The 19,048-nt window shown below is 44.0% G+C and overlaps 1 protein-coding gene across 6 annotated transcripts in view; it reads right to left on the bottom strand.

Moving 5' to 3' along the window:
- The window catches only part of LOC311227698 (transcriptional repressor p66-alpha-like), a 68,370-nt gene that overhangs the window by 23,389 nt on the left and 25,933 nt on the right, over window positions 1-19,048 (bottom strand). For 4 of the 6 annotated variants that reach the window (XM_084313454.1, XM_084313451.1, XM_084313456.1 and 1 more), the window contains exons 3-6: window positions 12,539-12,713; window positions 6,638-6,760; window positions 1,179-1,256; window positions 220-336 (exon numbers count right to left, since the gene is read on the bottom strand). In XM_084313454.1, coding sequence (XP_084169580.1) covers window positions 220-336; window positions 1,179-1,256; window positions 6,638-6,760; window positions 12,539-12,713 — 493 coding nt within the window. The remainder of the gene's footprint in view (window positions 1-219; window positions 337-1,178; window positions 1,257-6,637; window positions 6,761-12,538; window positions 12,714-19,048) is intronic. The other 2 variants (XM_084313452.1, XM_084313455.1) reach the window with 2 other exon arrangements.

Here is a 19,048-nt window from a genome sequence, read left to right as displayed (position 1 = left end):
GACACGCCGCCCGGGAGGAGCGGGAATCTAACCGGGAACCTCCGGATTGCCAGACGACTGCTCTACCTCCCGAGCCACTGTCGCCCCCAACATGCGGCTGTGGCTCACCTGTGCCCCTCTAACCAATCATGCAGCCGTTTCTCACCTGTGCCCCTCTAACCAATCATGCAGCCGTTTCTCACCTGTGCCCCTCTAACCAATCATGCAGCTGTTTCTCACCTGTGCCCCTCTAACCAAAGGTGGCATGATGATCTGGGGGTGTTTGGAGGAGAGCTGCTGTCCGCCTCGCACCAGCGGGGGAGGGATGACGGTACCCGAAATCCTGCCCGTCACGACCTGGTTTAGGAAAAGCGCAGAGTCGTTACAAACTGCCTGAAGGGCCTGTGATATTTACAGGGTAACCTACGCATTTTTTGTTACACATCAAAAAACCCTGCAACTATTGCATGACTCGATTTCCACAAGCTACTGAATTATTTGTCAAGAGTTCTTACGTTTCCAATCTTTCTTTTTTGTTTGACTAGCTGATTTTGAATGTCACAGGCTTCGTTTTGGGCTAGCTACAACAATCGCTTTGGTTATGTAATCGGAAATATTGTTTGGGATATTATTCATTCAGAATGACCTACCAGCAGGTATACTTTATGTTAAACATTTGGCTGATTGTGTGTGTGTGTGTGTGTGTGTGTAAATGCAAATCTTTCAAAATTCCATAAAAACATGAATCATTTTACGTGACCACGGGAACCGTGCATATTTGATTTGATTATTATTTGTCTCGAACATAGAAACATAAAACAAGTTTAAAAAACAAAAAGGTAAATAGTCAAAGACTATTTCCATACAATAAGTGTTTCGAGAAGGAACAAGGGGAAGTAAAAAAAACATATCAAGCCCTGCCCCTTCCTTACAATATTTTACATTATAATTTCATGCAAATAAAAATAACATAACAAATAATGAAATTTTTTATAAAAGTACAGTTTTTTTTTTACATATCAAATGATCCAAATGAGAAATAAATATGTATTAGGCAGTCACATTACTGCTCAAGCTCCTCTCACTCTTATATGTGTCCATAAGTGCTTGTTTATAGCTACCTTTAAATTGATTGATATTATTGCTTGATTTTATACTCGTGTGTGTGTGTGTGTGTGTCTGACGTGAAGACGACCAACCTGCTGGGAACTTTTGTGGCCTGCGATGGAACCTCGAATCAGTGGAGGAGGAGCAATGGAGCCAGATAACCCAGAGGGCTGTCGGAGACACAGAGGAGATGCAAAAGCTCAAGGAACCAGTTGGGACATGTGAATCAAAATGAGTCAGCCATTGTAACGTGTGCCTATTCTATTTCTGTGTTGTTGTTTTGGTTGCAGTGCCGTGTTTGGTCACTGGGTGGCGCTCCATTGTTTGTGCCTAATGTAGCTACAGGTTTGGGTTATTTAACCTGAGCCAGGTTTTTCACTTGTTAAATGGCTGCTTTTTTATATAGCAGCTTTTATCCAAAGCGCTTTACAATTTGTTCCTCACATTTGACCCATTCACTCACACATTCACTCACCAACGGCGGAGGCGACCATGCAAGGTGCCGACCTGCTCATCAGGAGCAATTAGGGGTTAAGTGTCTTGCTCAAGGACACATCGACACGCTGCCCGGGAGGAGCGGGAATCGAACCGGGAACCTCCGGATTGCCAGACGACTGCTCTACCTCCTGAGCCACTGTCGCCCCCCTGAAGCACTTCCCGCTTCACCCGACGTCCGACAGCAGCGTCAAGCGTCAACTTGTTGTCATCATAATTAGTTCTCTAGTAACGATGTGGTTAGTGTTTGTGATCACCCTTTTATTTATATAGTTTTGTACATCGTATAGTAATAGTCCTCATTTGATATTGTTGTTAATAAATGGGTGTGTACAAAATCCCACAAGCGACAACGTCTGGTAAACTACTTGCTTAGCTATCCTGGTGCTAATCTTTTCAACTGACAAGTTGACGTTCACACAGCCAGACTCCGTTACACAGTACTGTATACCGTACTTTTTGGACTATAAGCCGCGGCTTTTTCCCCCATTTTTCGACCCTGCGGCTTATATAACGGTGCGGCTAATCTATGGATTTTGACAGCTAACTGGGCTCGCTCCCTCAGCTCTGTGACCGTCAGATCAGACTCGTAGATCTGCTGCAGCAGTGCCCGCCTTGCCCCTCCTCCTCCGCCTCACAGTCGAGCCCTCCTCCTCCCCCTCAGTCGAGTGCATAGCCAGCAACCAGCCAGACGTTAGCTCCCGGGACGATTAGCCACGTTAGTTAGCCAGCAACCAGCCAGGCAGAGACGTTAGCTCCCGGGACAATTAGCCACGTTAGTTAGCCAGCAACCAGCCAGGCAGAGACGTTAGCTCCCGGGACGATTAGCCACGTTAGTTAGCCAGCAACCAGCCAGGCAGAGACGTTAGCTCCCGGGACGATTAGCCACGTTAGTTAGCTAGCAACCAGCCAGACGTTAGCTCCCGGGACGATTAGCCACGTTAGTTAGCCAGCAACCAGCCAGGCAGAGACGTTAGCTCCCGGGACGATTAGCCACGTTAGTTAGCTAGCAACCAGCCAGGTACCGACGTTAGCTCCCGGGACGATTGCTACCTAGTGTTGGCTCTATCGTTCCATGAGCTAACGTTAGTAGCTACCTAGTGTTGGCTAAGTAGCTATCGTTAGTAGCTAGCTACCGTTACCGTTTAAACAAAAATGTTAATAAATGGGAGCTTCCTCAAACAGCCATCTCTTTCCCGACAATCCCCTCTGTGCACGAACCCTTACATTATGGTAATTAAACATTAAAACACCTGCGGCTTATAGTCCAGTGCGGCTTATATATGTACACATCATTCAATTTAGCTGCTGCGGCTTATATTCAGGTGCGGCTTATAGTGCGAAAAGTACGGTACCTGTATGTCAGAAATGTCATGATATATATCTGTATGTCATGTATGTCATTAATGTTATGATGAATTGAAAATGGGGGACCCTGGTGTAAACAAGACGAAAGTCTTTCGCTGGTCTGCATCCCCTTAACAATTGTGTGTATTGAGCCGTACTGTATTATTTGTACCCCATTCTGCAATCTGTTAATAAAGTTCTCAATCACACCGTCTTGACTCCACATGACGCACGTCTGTTGCATATACTACATATAGAGCAGTGGGGAGACGACGAGTGCTACTGTGACCCGATGAAGAGACACACCGGCTTGAAACATCGCCAGTAAAGATGTTTGAAGTGCGAGTGCTTTACCTCTCTCTCTGACCACCAGGCAGTCACTAGAACACCAGTGAAATCAAGGGATAATCTTACTTTGGAATAAAACTATAAGAATGAGTAAGTCTGGACCCTTGAAAATAGGCTGAAATAGAAAATACTACCAGATGTCCTGGTCTAGGGATGGGATGGTTTATGTGAATATACCGTTTCGTCTCCAAAAATATTATTTCCCCTAGTTTTTTAAAATCTGCAACTACACTGTGTGGCGTATTGAGAGGGGACCCTATTGCCTGTCACACCGCTGAACGGGTGGGTACAGCTCACTAGCTAGCCGAGTAGCATAACAGTCTGTTAACAGCTGGGAGAACAAAGAAGAAAGATGGAAGACATTAGCGATTTTCGATTAGTATTGGAATAGTTCCCACTAGTGAGTCTATCAACTATCAGTGACATGTTGTGACTTTTTCCCGTCCCTCCCTATAGTCCGTCACCCTGTTGACGTGCCACGAGGCGTGGACGCTTGTGGCTTACCTTGTTCAGCGTGTCCTTCTGTATCCGTCTCAGCGTCTTACCTTCAGAGTAGGGCTGCACGATAAATCGGGGGGAAAAAAATCGCGATCTCGATTCATAGACCCATGCAATCTCATTTCTAAATTATGACAATTCTTTTTTATAAAAAAAAATTTTACTTTCTTTTTTATAATTTATTTTTAACTTAACTTTTTCAAACGACGACGATTCTGACTAGAGTTATTTTGTATGTTACAAGAGACTTTTGAGTTTAAGTCAAGCACTTTCATATATGTTATGTTTAAGTTTAAGTCAAGCACTTTCATATATGTTATGTTGTCCGTTTAAGAAAGAGTAAATCAATAAATGATTTTATTGAAGAAAAAAAATAAGAATCGCGTGAGAGAATCGTGATCTCAATTCTTAAGATAGAAAAATCGTGATTCACATTTGAGCAAGAATCGTGCAGCAGCCCTACTTCAGAGTCTCTCCGCTTCTTACCGTCAGAGTCCTTCTGTGTAGGGCTGCACCGAATAGTTCGAAGCTTCGTTCATAATGTCGACATTCAAATTCTAAATCAACATTTGAATTTTTTATAAATAAAAAAAATATATATATTTATATATTTTTTATGCGTCTATTCATTCCATTTAAACCAATGGGGTTTTTCTTCACAGTTGCGGATAAAGATTAGGCTACACTTATATTATACTATTACACTATTATAGTATATGACTCGTCATAAACATTTAAATAAAACATTTATCATAAACGATGTTTTAAATACTCATTTAATCAGATTAATCAGTTTATTTAAATTGAGGATTTAGTTTGAGGATATTTATATAAAAAAAAAAAAACTTTACGTCATAAAATATGACGACAGACATTCAAAGCTTCGGTCGAATACTTCAATAAAAGCTTCAAATGTTAAAAAAAAAATGACATTCGGTACAGCCCTACTTCTGTATCTGGCTCTGTCGCTCAGCTTCTCACCTTCAGAGAGTCCTTCTGTATCTGGCTCTGTCTCTCAGCTTCTCACCTTCAGAGAGTCCTTCTGTATCTGGCTCTGTCTCTCAGCTTCTCACCTTCAGAGAGTCCTTCTGTATCTGGCTCTGTCTCTCAGCTTCTTACCTTCAGAGAGTCCTTCTGTATCTGGCTCTGTCTCTCAGCTTCTCACCTTCAGAGAGTCCTTCTGTATCTGGCTCTGTCTCTCAGCTTCTTACCTTCAGAGAGTCCTTCTGTATCTGGCTCTGTCTCTCAGCAAAAAACTAACGAACTAAAACGAAAACGCAAAAAAACTAACGCAAAAAAAGAACGCAAAAAAACGAACGAACTAAAACGCAAAAAAACTAACGAACAAAAACAAAAACGCAAAAAAACGAACGAACTTAAACGAAAATGCAAAAAAAAGAACACAAAAAACGAACGAACTAAAACAAAAACGCAAAAAAACTAACGAACTAAAACAAAAACGCAAAAAAACTAACGAACTAAAACAAAAACGCAAAAAACGAACGAACTAAAACAAAAACGCAAAAAAAGAACGAACTAAAACGAAAATGCAAAAAAAGAACACAAAAAACTAACGAACTAAAACAAAAACGCAAAAAAACTAACGAAATAAAACAAAAACGCAAAAAAACTAACGAACTAAAACAAAAACGCAAAAAAACTAACGAACTAAAACAAAAACGCAAAAAAACTAACGAACTAAAACAAAAACGCAAAAAGTACCTTCAGAGAGTCCTTCTGTATCTGGCTCAGCCTCTCAGCTTCTCACCTTCAGCGAGTCCTTCTGTATCTGGCTCTGTCTCTCAGCTTCTTCTCACCTTCAGAGAGTCCTTCTGTATCTGGCTCTGTCTCTCAGCTTCTTCTCACCTTCAGAGAGTCCTTCTGTATCTGGCTCTGTCTCTCAGCTTCTTCTCACCTTCAGAGAGTCCTTCTGTATCTGGCTCTGTCTCTCAGCTTCTTCTTACCTTCAGAGAGTCCTTCTGTATCTGGCTCTGTCTCTCAGCTTCTTCTCACCTTCAGAGAGTCCTTCTGTATCTGGCTCTGTCTCTCAGCTTCTTCTCACCTTCAGAGAGTCCTTCTGTATCTGGCTCTGTCTCTCAGCTTCTTCTCACCTTCAGAGAGTCCTTCTGTATCTGGCTCTGTCTCTCAGCTTCTTCTCACCTTCAGAGAGTCCTTCTGTATCTGGCTCTGTCTCTCAGCTTCTTCTTACCTTCAGAGAGTCCTCCTGTATCTGGCTCTGTCTCTCAGCTTCTTCTCACCTTCAGAGAGTCCTTCTGTATCTGGCTCTGCCTCTCAGCTTCTTCTCACCTTCAGAGAGTCCTTCTGTATCTGGCTCTGTCTCTCAGCTTCTTACCTTCAGAGAGTCCTTCTGTATCTGGCTCTGCCTCAGCTTCTCACCTTCAGAGAGTCCTTCTGTATCTGGCTCTGTCTCTCAGCTTCTCACCTTCAGAGAGTCCTTCTGTATCTGGCTCTGTCTCTCAGATTCTTCTCACCTTCAGAGAGTCCTTCTGTATCTGGCTCTGCCTCAGCTTCTCACCTTTAGAGTGTCCTTCTGTATCTGGCTCTGTCTCTCAGATTCTTCTCACCTTCAGAGAGTCCTTCTGTATCTGGCTCTGCCTCAGCTTCTTACCTTCAGAGAGTCCTTCTGTATCTGGCTCTGTCTCTCAGATTCTTCTCACCTTCAGAGAGTCCTTCTGTATCTGGCTCTGCCTCAGCTTCTTACCTTCAGAGAGTCCTTCTGTATCTGGCTCTGTCTCTCAGCTTCTTACCTTCAGAGAGTCCTCCTGTATCTGGCTCTGTCTCTCAGCTTCTCACCTTAAGAGAGTCCTTCTGTATCTGGCTCTGTCTCTCAGCTTCTTCTCACCTTCAGCGAGTCCTTCTGTATCTGGCTCTGTCTCAGCTTCTTCAGCAGCACCAGCTTGGCCTCCTCCAGTCTCAGCTCCTGGGTCAGGTGCTTGATGATGCGCTCCCGCTCCTCCGGGCAGCTCTTCTAGGTGGAAACGTGGGGGATCACAGCGACACTTAACACCAGTAACTACCGGTAACTACCAAATGGTTAACCTGCAGTTCACTGTGAGAATGCAGAAGGTTAACCCTTTCACTGCGACAATACAGAAGGTTAACCCGTTCACTACCACACTACAGAAGGTTAACCCTTTCACCACCACACTACAGCAGGTTAACCCTTTCACTACCACACTACAGAAGGTTAACCCTTTCACTACCACACTACAGAAGGTTAATTATGATGAATTGAAAACGGGGGGACCCTGATGTAAACAAGATGAAAGTCTTTCTCAGGTCTGCATCCCCTTAACAATTGTATGTATTGAGCCGTACTGTACTGTACTACCCATTCTGCAATCTGTTAATAAAGTTTTCAATCAATCAATCAATCAATCAAAAACCCTTTCACTACCACAATACAGAAGGTTAACCCTTTCACTACGGAAGGTTAACCCTTTCACGACCACACTAGAGAAGGTTAACCCTTTCACGACCACAATACAGAAGGTTAACCCTTTCACTATGGAATGTTAACCCTTTCACTACCACACTAGAGGGGTTAACCTTTCACTACCACACTACAGAAGGTTAACCCTTTCACTATGGAATGTTAACCCTTTCACTACCACACTAGAGAGGTTAACCTTTCACTACCACACTACATAAGGTTAACCCTTTCACTACCACACTACAGATGGTTAACCGTCTGTAGTGGTAGTGAAAGGGTTAACCTTCTGTAGTGTGGTAGTGAAAGGGTTAAGCAAGTCATAACCTCTTCACCATGCAGGCGGCTACGGCTGCCCAAGACACTTAGGTCCCCCGCCAAATAGACTCAGTTTCTTCCCCTCAGCAGCTCGCCTGGTAAACGAGTCAGGTGTCCCCCTGCTCTCCCCCCCCCCCCCCCCCCCCTCTATGGAGAGCTGCACTTTTGGACTTGAACTTTGTGCTGCACTGTATCCATGTCCCCAACCACTGCACTTTATTGTCTTATCGTCGTCTCACTGTTCTGTCCCGTTTTGCACTTTATAACTATTTATTATTATGTTATTCTTATTTGTGTGAAAAAATCATGCACTGTAATGTCGAATCACGTTAAAAAAAAATTTGTATCCACCTTTTCTCCTCTTTTTCTATTTTCTCCCATCCCAATTCCACAGTGCCAATTCTCCCCTCCCCTGTCTTGAACGTTGCTCGCATATGCCCCCCACTGGCCGGTTGTAGGGAGGATAGAAGCCTTGCATCACGTGTCCCCTCCGATACACATCTTTTCACCTGCCAGCGCGGACTCTCAGTGGCGAGGTGTAACGTGTGGGAGGCTCACACTACCCCGGCCATTTCCTGTCTCTGCTGTGCAGGTGTCCCCAACCGACCTGTAGGAGTTGCTGTCCACAATGTCCAGATTACCACCCATCGACTTCCCACCCGCTAACTCTGCCAATTGAGTTAGTATGACAACTGGCCCAAGCCGGAGGCAACGGCGACAGCCGGAGTCAAACCCGGTGTCTCTTGCGTTGGTGACGAGCGCAATGTGCACTGCGCCACCCAGCCGCATCACGTTCCATTTGTATATACAATATGGTGAATAAAGTCATCTGAATCTGAGTAACACAGGGGAAGACGGCGGAGCAGTATACGCATCACTAGGGATGCTCTCGACTACCGGTGTTGGTTATCGGGACGATACTAGGCTGAAATAAGGCATCGCTATTAATTAACCCCAGCGCTGGGATCCGATACCAGGAGTCGTGTATTAGAGCTGAAACCCGGTACATTTCCCGCCATCGACTAAAAACACACCTCTTCCAACAATATCTGAAAAAGATATATGATGTACCTTACTACTATACTTATAGTACTAGTACTTCTACTAATACTAGTATTATAGGGAGGTGTAGTCTGACGTCACATTGGACCGCCGGCGAGGTCCACCCCTATAGGGATTTATCATTGGGAAAATGGATCATCGGCTATTGTAACAATTATGCCTCATGAACATTGAAAAGCTTTCCATTTTTGCACAAAAGGAGTTCCCTTCTATCACTAACATTATTGTTTAAGCATTTTTGATTGAAATTAAATTCTCCGATTTCTTTTTACTATTAATTGCGAATATTTTCATGTTGAGCTATAGATTGTGGATGAATAAGCACAGAAAGGTACACCATGCAAATGTTCATGCTTTATTTGTTTTAAACTAGACGATTTAGAAATGGGCAAACATGTTGCAATTTTGCGAGGTGGACCGGCCGGAAACAGCAATGACGTAACCACTACACCTCCCTATAGACCAGGAAGTAACCACTACACCTCCCTATAGACCAGGAAGTAACCACTACACCTCCCTATAGACCAGGAAGTAACCACTACACCTCCCTATAGACCAGGAAGTAACCACTACACCTCCCTATAGACCAGGAAGTAACCACTACACCTCCCTATAGACCAGGAAGTAACCACTACACCTCCATATGGGCGTAATACTGGACTCAACCCTCTCATTTCAGCCACACGTAAAGTCCGTCACCAGGTCCGCCTTCTTCCACCTCAGAAGCCTCTCCAGCCTTCGCCCCTCACCCTCCGACACCTCAGCAGAAAAACACGTGACTTAAGTTACCCCGAACCTGTGCGAGCTGCTGCGCCAATTTTTTTTTACAACGGGGCTCTATGGAGAAACCATGACACTCTTCTGACTAAAAGTTTGTTTCAAACGAAAACGGCTGGATGTCATTTAGCCAAATCAGCAGCATGGCTGCGAGTGTGAGTCTTTCACCTTTTACATATCTAGCTTTGGCATGGATTGATTGTTTAGAACGCTTGCATGGCTAACAAATGCAAATGTGTTGTAGTCTGCCGCCCCGTTGTTCTGACCAGGATTACGCTCCTTTCTGCCTCGGGTCTGTGCACGCGCATATTTGTCATCGACGTCGTCGGTGACCAGGTCTATTGCAACTAGGGATGTTCGATATTGGCTTTTTTTTACCGATATCCCACAATTTTTCCAACTCTTAATTTCCTATACCGATATCAACCGATACCGAATTACCGATATATGAGGGTGTTCCCCCCCCCCCCCCCAAAAAACACAACATTATGCATACTTTTCACAATAAATAAAATAAGAATTTGTTCTTATTTGCTTGCCTGGGTAAATAAAGGTTAAATAAATGTAAAAAAAAATAATATATTATAATAATAATAATATATATATATTTTTTGAAAACAGATACCGATAATTTCCGATATTACATTTTAATGCCAATATCGGTAGGTCGATAATATCAGACATCTCTAATTGCAAGGGAATCCTTGTTGGTGCCTCCAAGAAGGTCCTGGACCTTGCTTGCAATATGTCCTCTGCTGAGAGAGTCCTCACGCGCACCAAACCCTGGCAGCACGTCACCCCCACCCTGCAAACACTCCACTGGCTCCCCATCAACTACCGAATCCCCTACAAGAGCCTCCTCCTCACCTACAAATCCCTGCACAGGTTTTGTCTCCATCCTACCTGACCGACCTACTCCACCCCTACACTCCACCCCTACACTCCCAGCACGAGGCCTCCGCTCCTCCAACTCCCATCTCCTCACCATCCCCCGCACCAGGCGTTCCACCCTGGGAGACAGAGCCATCTCCGTAGCTGCCCCCCAGGCTGTGGAACTCCCTCTCCCCCTACCATCCGAGGCTCCGACGCCTTCAACCTTTTCAAGACCCATCTAAAAACACACCTCTTCAGTAGCCCACCCCCTCCCCCCCCCCCCGCCCCCCTGACTCTAAGCTACGGATCCTGTTTTTTTGTTGTTGTTGTGTGTTTCTGTTTCTTGCAAATGGACTGCACCTTGCTTACTTTTAATTTTTTATTTATTTTTATTTTCTTGTTGTTACTATATATTCATATTTATCTTATCTTTTATTTAGCTTCTCTCTTTTTATGTAAAGTGTCCTCGAGTCTGAGAAAGGCGCTTCTCTCTTTAACTCAAATGTATTATTATTATTATTATTATTATTATTATTACTACCTATCTTGCTAATATGTCTATAGTGTACTACTGTGCACTCAGTGTAACACTCAAGGTCGGTATTACTTGACAAACAACGCCACTCACACCCCTCCTGCTGACTTGTTGTTCACAATTTGTAAGTCACTTTGGATAAAAGCGTCAGCTAGAGATGATTCAATCGTAAATGTTATTTTTTTTTATCCACTTTTTCTCCCATTTTCTATATTTTCTCCCATCCCAATTTCGTATCATCCAATTCAACCCTCCCCTGTCACGAACGCTGTTTCTTGCCTCCCACAAGCCGGCTGCAATGTGGACTAAGTCTGGCACAAGTCCCCTCCGGTACTTGAGGTAACAGCAGTCGCATCTTTTCACCTGCGCAGCTCGATCTCTCAGTGGCGAGGAGTAACGCGTGGGAGGCTCACGCTGCCCCCGACACTTCCTGATTCTACTGCGTAGGAGTCGCTGTCCACAACGCCCGATCCCCACCCATCAGTTTCCTACCCCCTAATACGGCCAATGTGTATTAGTATGAACGACCAGCTAAACTGAAAGCAATGTGGAGCGCTGGGCTCGAACAGGCGAGCCCAGCGTCTCCGCATTCGTGGCGAGCGCCTTGCCCACTACGCCACGTAGCCGCCCTATTCAATCGTAAATGTTATGCATTTCGAACACAGAAAGATGTCAGGGCCTCTCTAACGGTTTGTCCCGTTTCTGTTGTTATTGTAAAAAAAATCTAAATAAAATGCACACACTGTAATGCCGCAGCAATTTCCTATGTGTTTACACAAAATAAATAAAAGGAATCTGAAATAGTGAACATCGATTTGCCTATATTTCACTAGCTTTTGTCCAGTGACCCTAGACCAGTGGTTCCCAAACTTTTTGTTTATGCGGACCACTAGATTGTTGTATATATAAAGTAAAGACCGGAGATGAGATGGGACGTGGACGCACGCACACACACACACAGCAGACTTAATGATTTTAGAATATTTCAGCTAATGAAGTTAAATCAACTATCCAGTTAGTTTTATAGTGTAATTTGGCTACTAGAGAGAGAGAGAGAGACTCTTCTTGCACGCGACTTGCGGAGTGCGCACTGAGTTCCGTTGTCTCAGAATGGATTTGGTAGAGAGACGGAGCGTCGGTTAATAATAATAATAATAATAATAATATAATAATAAAACTGTCATCACGCACAAGCACCACTATTTACCAATAATGATTAGCCTAATTTGAGAGAATAACAAACTATAATACCATGTTGTATGTATAATACCAACAGTTTTACAATTTTATTTTACATTTAAATTATATTATATAATTTTTTTTATTTCTATTTTATTTAGCTTTTTTTTCCCCACGGACCACAGTTTGCGAACCACTGCCCTAGACCACAAGGTCCAACACTATTGTAAAAGTTACCTACCTCCCTCCCTCTCCCCCTTTCTTCTCTCTCTCTCTCCCTCTGGTTCTCACTCTCCGTCTCTCTGGTTCTCACTCTCCCTCTCTTTTTCCCTCTCTCCCTTTCCTTCTCTCTCCCTTATTTATTGTTGTCCTTGTATACTATTGCTACTGTATTTTTGTATTTTATTTATTTGTATGCATGTACATAACCTTCCCTCAAAAGGCCTTTGCTTTTTGGACAGGCTGCTTTTGTATATAATAATTTGTTATTAATTGCTTGCCTGGATAAATAAAGGTTAAAAAAAAAAAAAAAAAATATCCACACAGCCAGCATGGCAGCGGCCTCTTACCATGAGCAGCTCCGTGTCCAGCTGCTTGAAGTGGCTCATCAAGCCATTCCTCGGGGGACTGGGGGAGTCGTTGTCAGACAAAATGATGACGTCGTCATCGTCGTCTTCATCATCATCATCATCCTCCTCCTCCTCATCATCAGGGGACGGCGGACGCTTTTCCTTTTCGACGCTGCTGGATGATACAGGAGGGACAGTGACTTCAGAATGTAAACCCAAATCAACGGCATTTAAAAACAAAAAAGGAAATCCAGTTTTATACCGATCCGTGTCACTCACCGTCAAATGGAGAGGATGAGACCACCTGATTTATGAGAAATTTAATACAGTTTCTAAATTAAAATTTACTTCAAACCCTTTCACTGCGACAATATACAGAAGGTTAACCCTTTCACTGCCGCGTGACAAAGTGTCAACCCCCTTCACCGCCGCACTACAGACGGTTAACCCTTTCGCTACCACACTACAGAAGGTTAATATAATTCAACACTTATTGTGAGACAACCGTCATTGGATTAAAATGTTGGCGGTGGAAGAAAGGCCATTCATTTATTTATTATTTTTTTATAATTTATTTCCCTCTTTCATCTGTGAGAGTGTCTCCTGAACAGATCTGAGCAACAACAGCATTTCAACACAAAAGAAAGATAAAAAATAAAAACATATATTTTAAGTGACGTGTGTCAACTAAAAAAAAAAGAAAAAAAAAAAAGAAAAAAAAAAGGACACGGCAACACTATGGGAAATACGCATACAGTCTTGGACAGTGGCGGCTGGCCACTGGGGGCGCTCGGGCGCCGACCCCCCTGTTAAAAGAGAGAGAAGAAAAGAAATAGTTTTTTGTTTTATAGCCCTATAAATAATATAAACATGTTTAAAATGAATAATATTTACTCATTTTAAGTATGTTTGTGTTTCCAATGCACAATATAACGTTAATATATCAAATAAAAAATAATCGTTTTCCTGAACAGGAAGTGACTCACTGCGCATAGCCGCATTTCTCCCTAGCCGTATTTCTCGCCCGGGCTAGACGCAATAGCGCTCTGAGTGCGTCATCGCTGTATCCGTCGCAGCCAATCAGTGCGTAACGCGCTGTGCGTTGAAATATGATGTATTATGTTGGAAGCCGGGCGCGATTTGAAGCGGTCTAGGCAAGCAGCCTTAGCAGTTTTTTTTATTTCCGTAGCCGCATTTCGCGGAGACGCTCTCTGATTGGCCGACGCGGCGACGACAGTACTTTTCCGTAGCCGCATTTTGCAGAAGTGGATGGTAGATCGCCAGGTAGTTTGCCGGATGTTCGATGCTGTGTGTTGTGATGCTGCAGTCTCGAGTCTGGACAGTGGAATATACATCGACAACAGTCTGGGGGACAGTCAGTGGACACTTTATTAAGCCCTCCGGCTGGACCACGTTTCAATTAAACAAAGTGAGTTAATTCTCTTTCCCTCTCTCTCTCTCTTAGCCACTCAGCTAACGCTAGCCGCTGTTAGCCACTCAGCTAACGCCTCTCTCTCTCTACATTCTCCCTTCAGAGACGTTGTGGAGAAGATACACTCGCTATCAGAGAAGAGCCTACGGAGGGGGATGGATGCTGCTTAGGCTTGTGTTGCAGTTTCAACCACAATCACCTGGGGTGAAGGCGTGGTGGGGAAGCAATGGCATATGGCTTTTTGAGGCCGATATCCCGATTTCCCCCTCAATAATATCAGCCACGTGTGTCTGTATTATTATTTTGCTCATGCGCATTAAAAGAACACGCTGCAAACATTTGGGGAAATTAAATTAGTCTTCTCCAGAGAGAGACAAGAAGATGGACACCAGTTTCCTCTCTGTGCGTTCAGTGGAAAGCCATTTGGCTGCATGTTAGCCTAGCTTAGCTCAATGAATGGGCGCGGACATGGCCGGTTAGCCTAGGCATTGTCCAACTAACACCTCTCTTTTTTTTTATCTACTTTTTCTCCCCATTTTCTATTTTTTCTCCCTTCCCCAATTTCGTATTTTGTCCAATTCTACCCTCCCCCGTCTTGAACGTTGTTAGGCCATGCCTCCCACAAGCCGGCTGCAATGTGGACGAAGCCTTGCATCATGTGTCCCCTCCGGTACACGCCGCCCCCGTCGCTTCCTGATTCTACTGCGCAGGCGCACCAACCGACCTGTAGGAGTCGCTGTCCACAACGTCTGATCCCCACCCACCAGCTTCCCACCCCCTAATACTGCCAATTGTATTAGTATGAACGACCAGCCAAGCTGGTCGCAACGCCGAGAGCTGGGCTCGAACCCAGCATCTCCTGCGTTGGTGGCGAGCGCCTTTCCCACTGCGCCACCTAGCCGCCCCCAACTAACACCTCTCATGAAGGCTAACGGGCCATGTCCACTTCCATTCATTGTGCTAAGCTAGGCTAACAAGACAAAATGTTGGCGTGATCCTTTAAGCAAAGTTCAACCTGTATTAACTGTAAAATAGTGCTTATGCCGATTGTGCTTTCAGAAGCCTGTATCGGGCGCATTTCTCGGCCTGGAGGAAATCCCTACACCTCCTGATTCAACTACATTAAGATCATTAGGGTTTACATTCAATTTGATTATCAAACTATTCTTGATGCGGGCGCTCCAGTAGCACATCACATAGCGCGCTGAGTCGCGAAGCGGTCGCCATGGGTTCGATTCCCCGACCCGGTGGCCATGTGCCGCATGTCTTCCCCTCCCGTTTCACCCTCTCTCCTCTATCGGTCCTGTGTGGCCAAAAGGTCCTGCGTTGACCAAAAAAGCTGAAAATGCTATAAATAAAACCTTTAAAAAAAAAAAATACTATTCTTGATGCGTCACGATTGTGAAGCCGATTCGCCTCGAAACACTGCGGTTTTATAATATTTACACTTTTCTTTTTCACCGGTTCACTGCATAAAACACTGTAGCGTCAGTGTTACGCTTCGCAGTTAAAAACCGAGTTGATAGAATTTACCAAGTCGAACGCCCAAGGTACACACCGAGATCTTCAGGACGAACTTCACTAAACTCAAATTTCACCCATTTATTTTGGCCATGTCAACAAACCACATTTAGAGACCTTTATCAGAGCATTTACTTCACATTTAGAGACCTTTATCAGAGCATTTACTTCACATTTAGAGACCTTCAGTTACTAACTGTTGTAAAGATTTAAAATACGCAACAAAATACTTAGGAAAAACATGTTCAACAACCCAGCAAACCGGACAAAGAAACTACTGAACTGCCACACGACATAAGTGTTAACCCTTTCACTACCACACTACAGAAGGTTAACCCTTTCACTACCACACGACATAAGTGTTAACCCTTTCACTACCACACTACAGAAGGTTAACCCTTTCACTACCACACTACATACGGTTAACCCTTTCACTACCACAGTACATATGGTTAACCCTTTCACTATCACACTACAGAAGGTTAACACTTCCACTACCACACTACAGACGGTTAACCCTTTAACTACCACACTACAGACGGTTAACCCTTTCACTACCACACTACAGAAGGTTAACCCTTTCACTGCCACACTACAGAAGGTTAACCCTTTCACTACCACACTACATACGGTTAACCCTTTCACTATCACACTACAGAAGGTTAACCCTTTCACTACCACACTACAGAAGGTTAACACTTTCACTAAAACACTAGACGGTTAACCCTTTCACTACCATACTACAGAAGGTTAACCTTTCACTACCACACTACAGACGGTTAACATTTCACTACCACACTACAGAAGGTTAACCCTTTCACTACCACACTAGTACAGAAGGTTAACATTTCACTACCACACTACAGAAGGTTAACCTTTCACTACCACACTACAGAAGGTTAACCTTTCACTACCACACTACAGAAGGTTAACCCTTTCACTACCACACTACAGACGATTAACCCTTTGACTACCACACTACAGAAGGTTAACCCTTTCACTACCACACTACAGAAGGTTAACCCTTTCACTACCACACTACAGAATGTTAACCCTTTCACTACCACTACAGGTGGTTAACCCTTTCACTACCACACTACAGAAGGTTAACCCTTTCACTACCACACTACATACGGGTAACCCTTTCACTACCACACTACCTTTCACTACCACACTACAGAAGGTTAACCCTTTCACTGCCACACTACATAAGGTTAACCCTTTCACTACATAAGGTTAACCCTTTCACTACAACACTACAGATGGTTAACCCTTTCACTACCACACTACAGAAGGTTAACCATTTCACTACCATACTACATAAGGTTAACCCTTTCACTACCACACCACAGACGGTTAACCCTTTCACTACCACACTACAGAAGGTTAACCCTTTCACCACCACACTACAGAAGGTTAACCCTTTCACTGCCACACTACAGAAGGTTAACCCTTTCACTACCACACTACAGAAGGTTAAACCTTTCACTGCCTGAATCGCAGACGGTTAACCTTTCACTACCACACTATGGTTAACCTTTCACTACCACACTACAGACGGTTAACCTTTACTACCACACTATAGAAGGTTAACCTTTCACTACCACACTACAGAAGGTTAACCCTTTCACTGCCACACTACAGAAGGTTAACCCTTTCACTACCACACTACATACGGGTAACCCTTTCACTACCACACTACCTTTCACTACCACACTACAGAAGGTTAACCCTTTCACTGCCACACTACATAAGGTTAACCCTTTCACTACATAAGGTTAACCCTTTCACTACAACACTACAGATGGTTAACCCTTTCACTACCACACTACAGAAGGTTAACCATTTCACTACCATACTACATAAGGTTAACCCTTTCACTACCACACCACAGACGGTTAACCCTTTCACTACCACACTACAGAAGGTTAACCCTTTCACCACCACACTACAGAAGGTTAACCCTTTCACTGCCACACTACAGAAGGTTAACCCTTTCACTACCACACTACAGAAGGTTAAACCTTTCACTGCCTGAATCGCAGACGGTTAACCTTTCACTACCACACTATGGTTAACCTTTCACTACCACACTACAGACGGTTAACCTTTACTACCACACTATAGAAGGTTAACCTTTCACTACCACACTACAGAAGGTTAACCCTTTCACTGCCACACTACAGAAGGTTAACCCTTTCACTGCCACACCGCAGACGGTTAACCCTTTCACTACCACACTACAGAAGGTTAACCCTTTCACTACCACACTACAGAAGGTTAAACCTTTCACTACCACACTACAGGTTAACCCTTTCACTACCACACTACAGAAGGTTAAACCTTTCACTACCACACTACAGACGGTTAAACCTTTCACTACCACACTACAGAAGGTTAAACCTTTCACTACCACACTACAGACTGTTAAACCTTTCACTACCACACTACAGACGGTTAAACCTTTCACTACCACACTACAGACGGTTAAACCTTTCACTACCACACTACAGACTGTTAAACCTTTCACTACCACACTACAGACGGTTAAACCTTTCACTACCACACTACAGAAGGTTAAACCTTTCACTACCACACTACAGACTGTTAAACCTTTCACTACCACACTACAGACGGTTAAACCTTTCACTACCACACTACAGAGGGTTAACCTTTCACTACCACACTACAGAGGGTTAACCTTTCACTACCACACTACAGAAGGTTAACCTTTCACTACCACACTACAGAGGGTTAACCTTTCACTACCACACTACAGACGGTTAACCCTTTCACTACCACACTACAGAAGGTTAACCCTTTCACTACCACACTACAGAAGGTTAACCCTTTCACTACCACACTACAGAAGGTTAACCCTTTCACTACAGCACTACAGAAGGTTAACCCTTCACTACCACACTACAGAAGGTTAACCCTTCACTACCACACTACAGAAGGTTAACCTTTCACTACCACACTACAGACGGTTAACACTTTCACTACCACACTACAGAAGGTTAACCCTTTCACTACCACACTACAGAAGGTTAACCCTTTCACTACCACACTACAGAAGGTTAACTGCCTGAATCGCAAAAAAGTTTTAATCTGGATCATCAAATATACGTCTTATTTCTCCTGCCTCTAAACACACACACACACACACACACACACACACACACACACACAGGACTGACACAAAGCAGACACGGGGAGAGGAAACACTAGTGGTCGTCCCTCCAACCAGCCTCCGAGCCGGGGACCCAAGAAAACGGCAGCTTCCTCGAAGCCGTTTCCGTCCGACCTGACCCGTCTCGTCTGGGGAGTAACTGAGACGTGACCACTAATAGGTCATAAAAAAAGGCAACACAAAAATAGTATCGACTGAAGGACGAGGAAGGAATGGAAGTAGACGGACAATCTTTTGGGTCACCGTGTTATCTGGAGTCCTCACCATTTACACAAAGTCAGCACACCGACGGACCCTCCTATCAGTGTAACGCGGTGTGCGGAGCCGATAAGGCGGTTTGGAGAACATACACAGTGACAGCAGG

Source organism: Notolepis coatsorum, assembly GCF_963971535.1.
Source record: "Notolepis coatsorum genome assembly, chromosome: 4".
NCBI classification, from domain to species: Eukaryota; Metazoa; Chordata; class Actinopteri; order Aulopiformes; family Paralepididae; genus Notolepis; species Notolepis coatsorum.
Note: the sequence above shows the minus strand (reverse complement) of the source record. Positions and strands in the feature narration are given on the sequence as shown.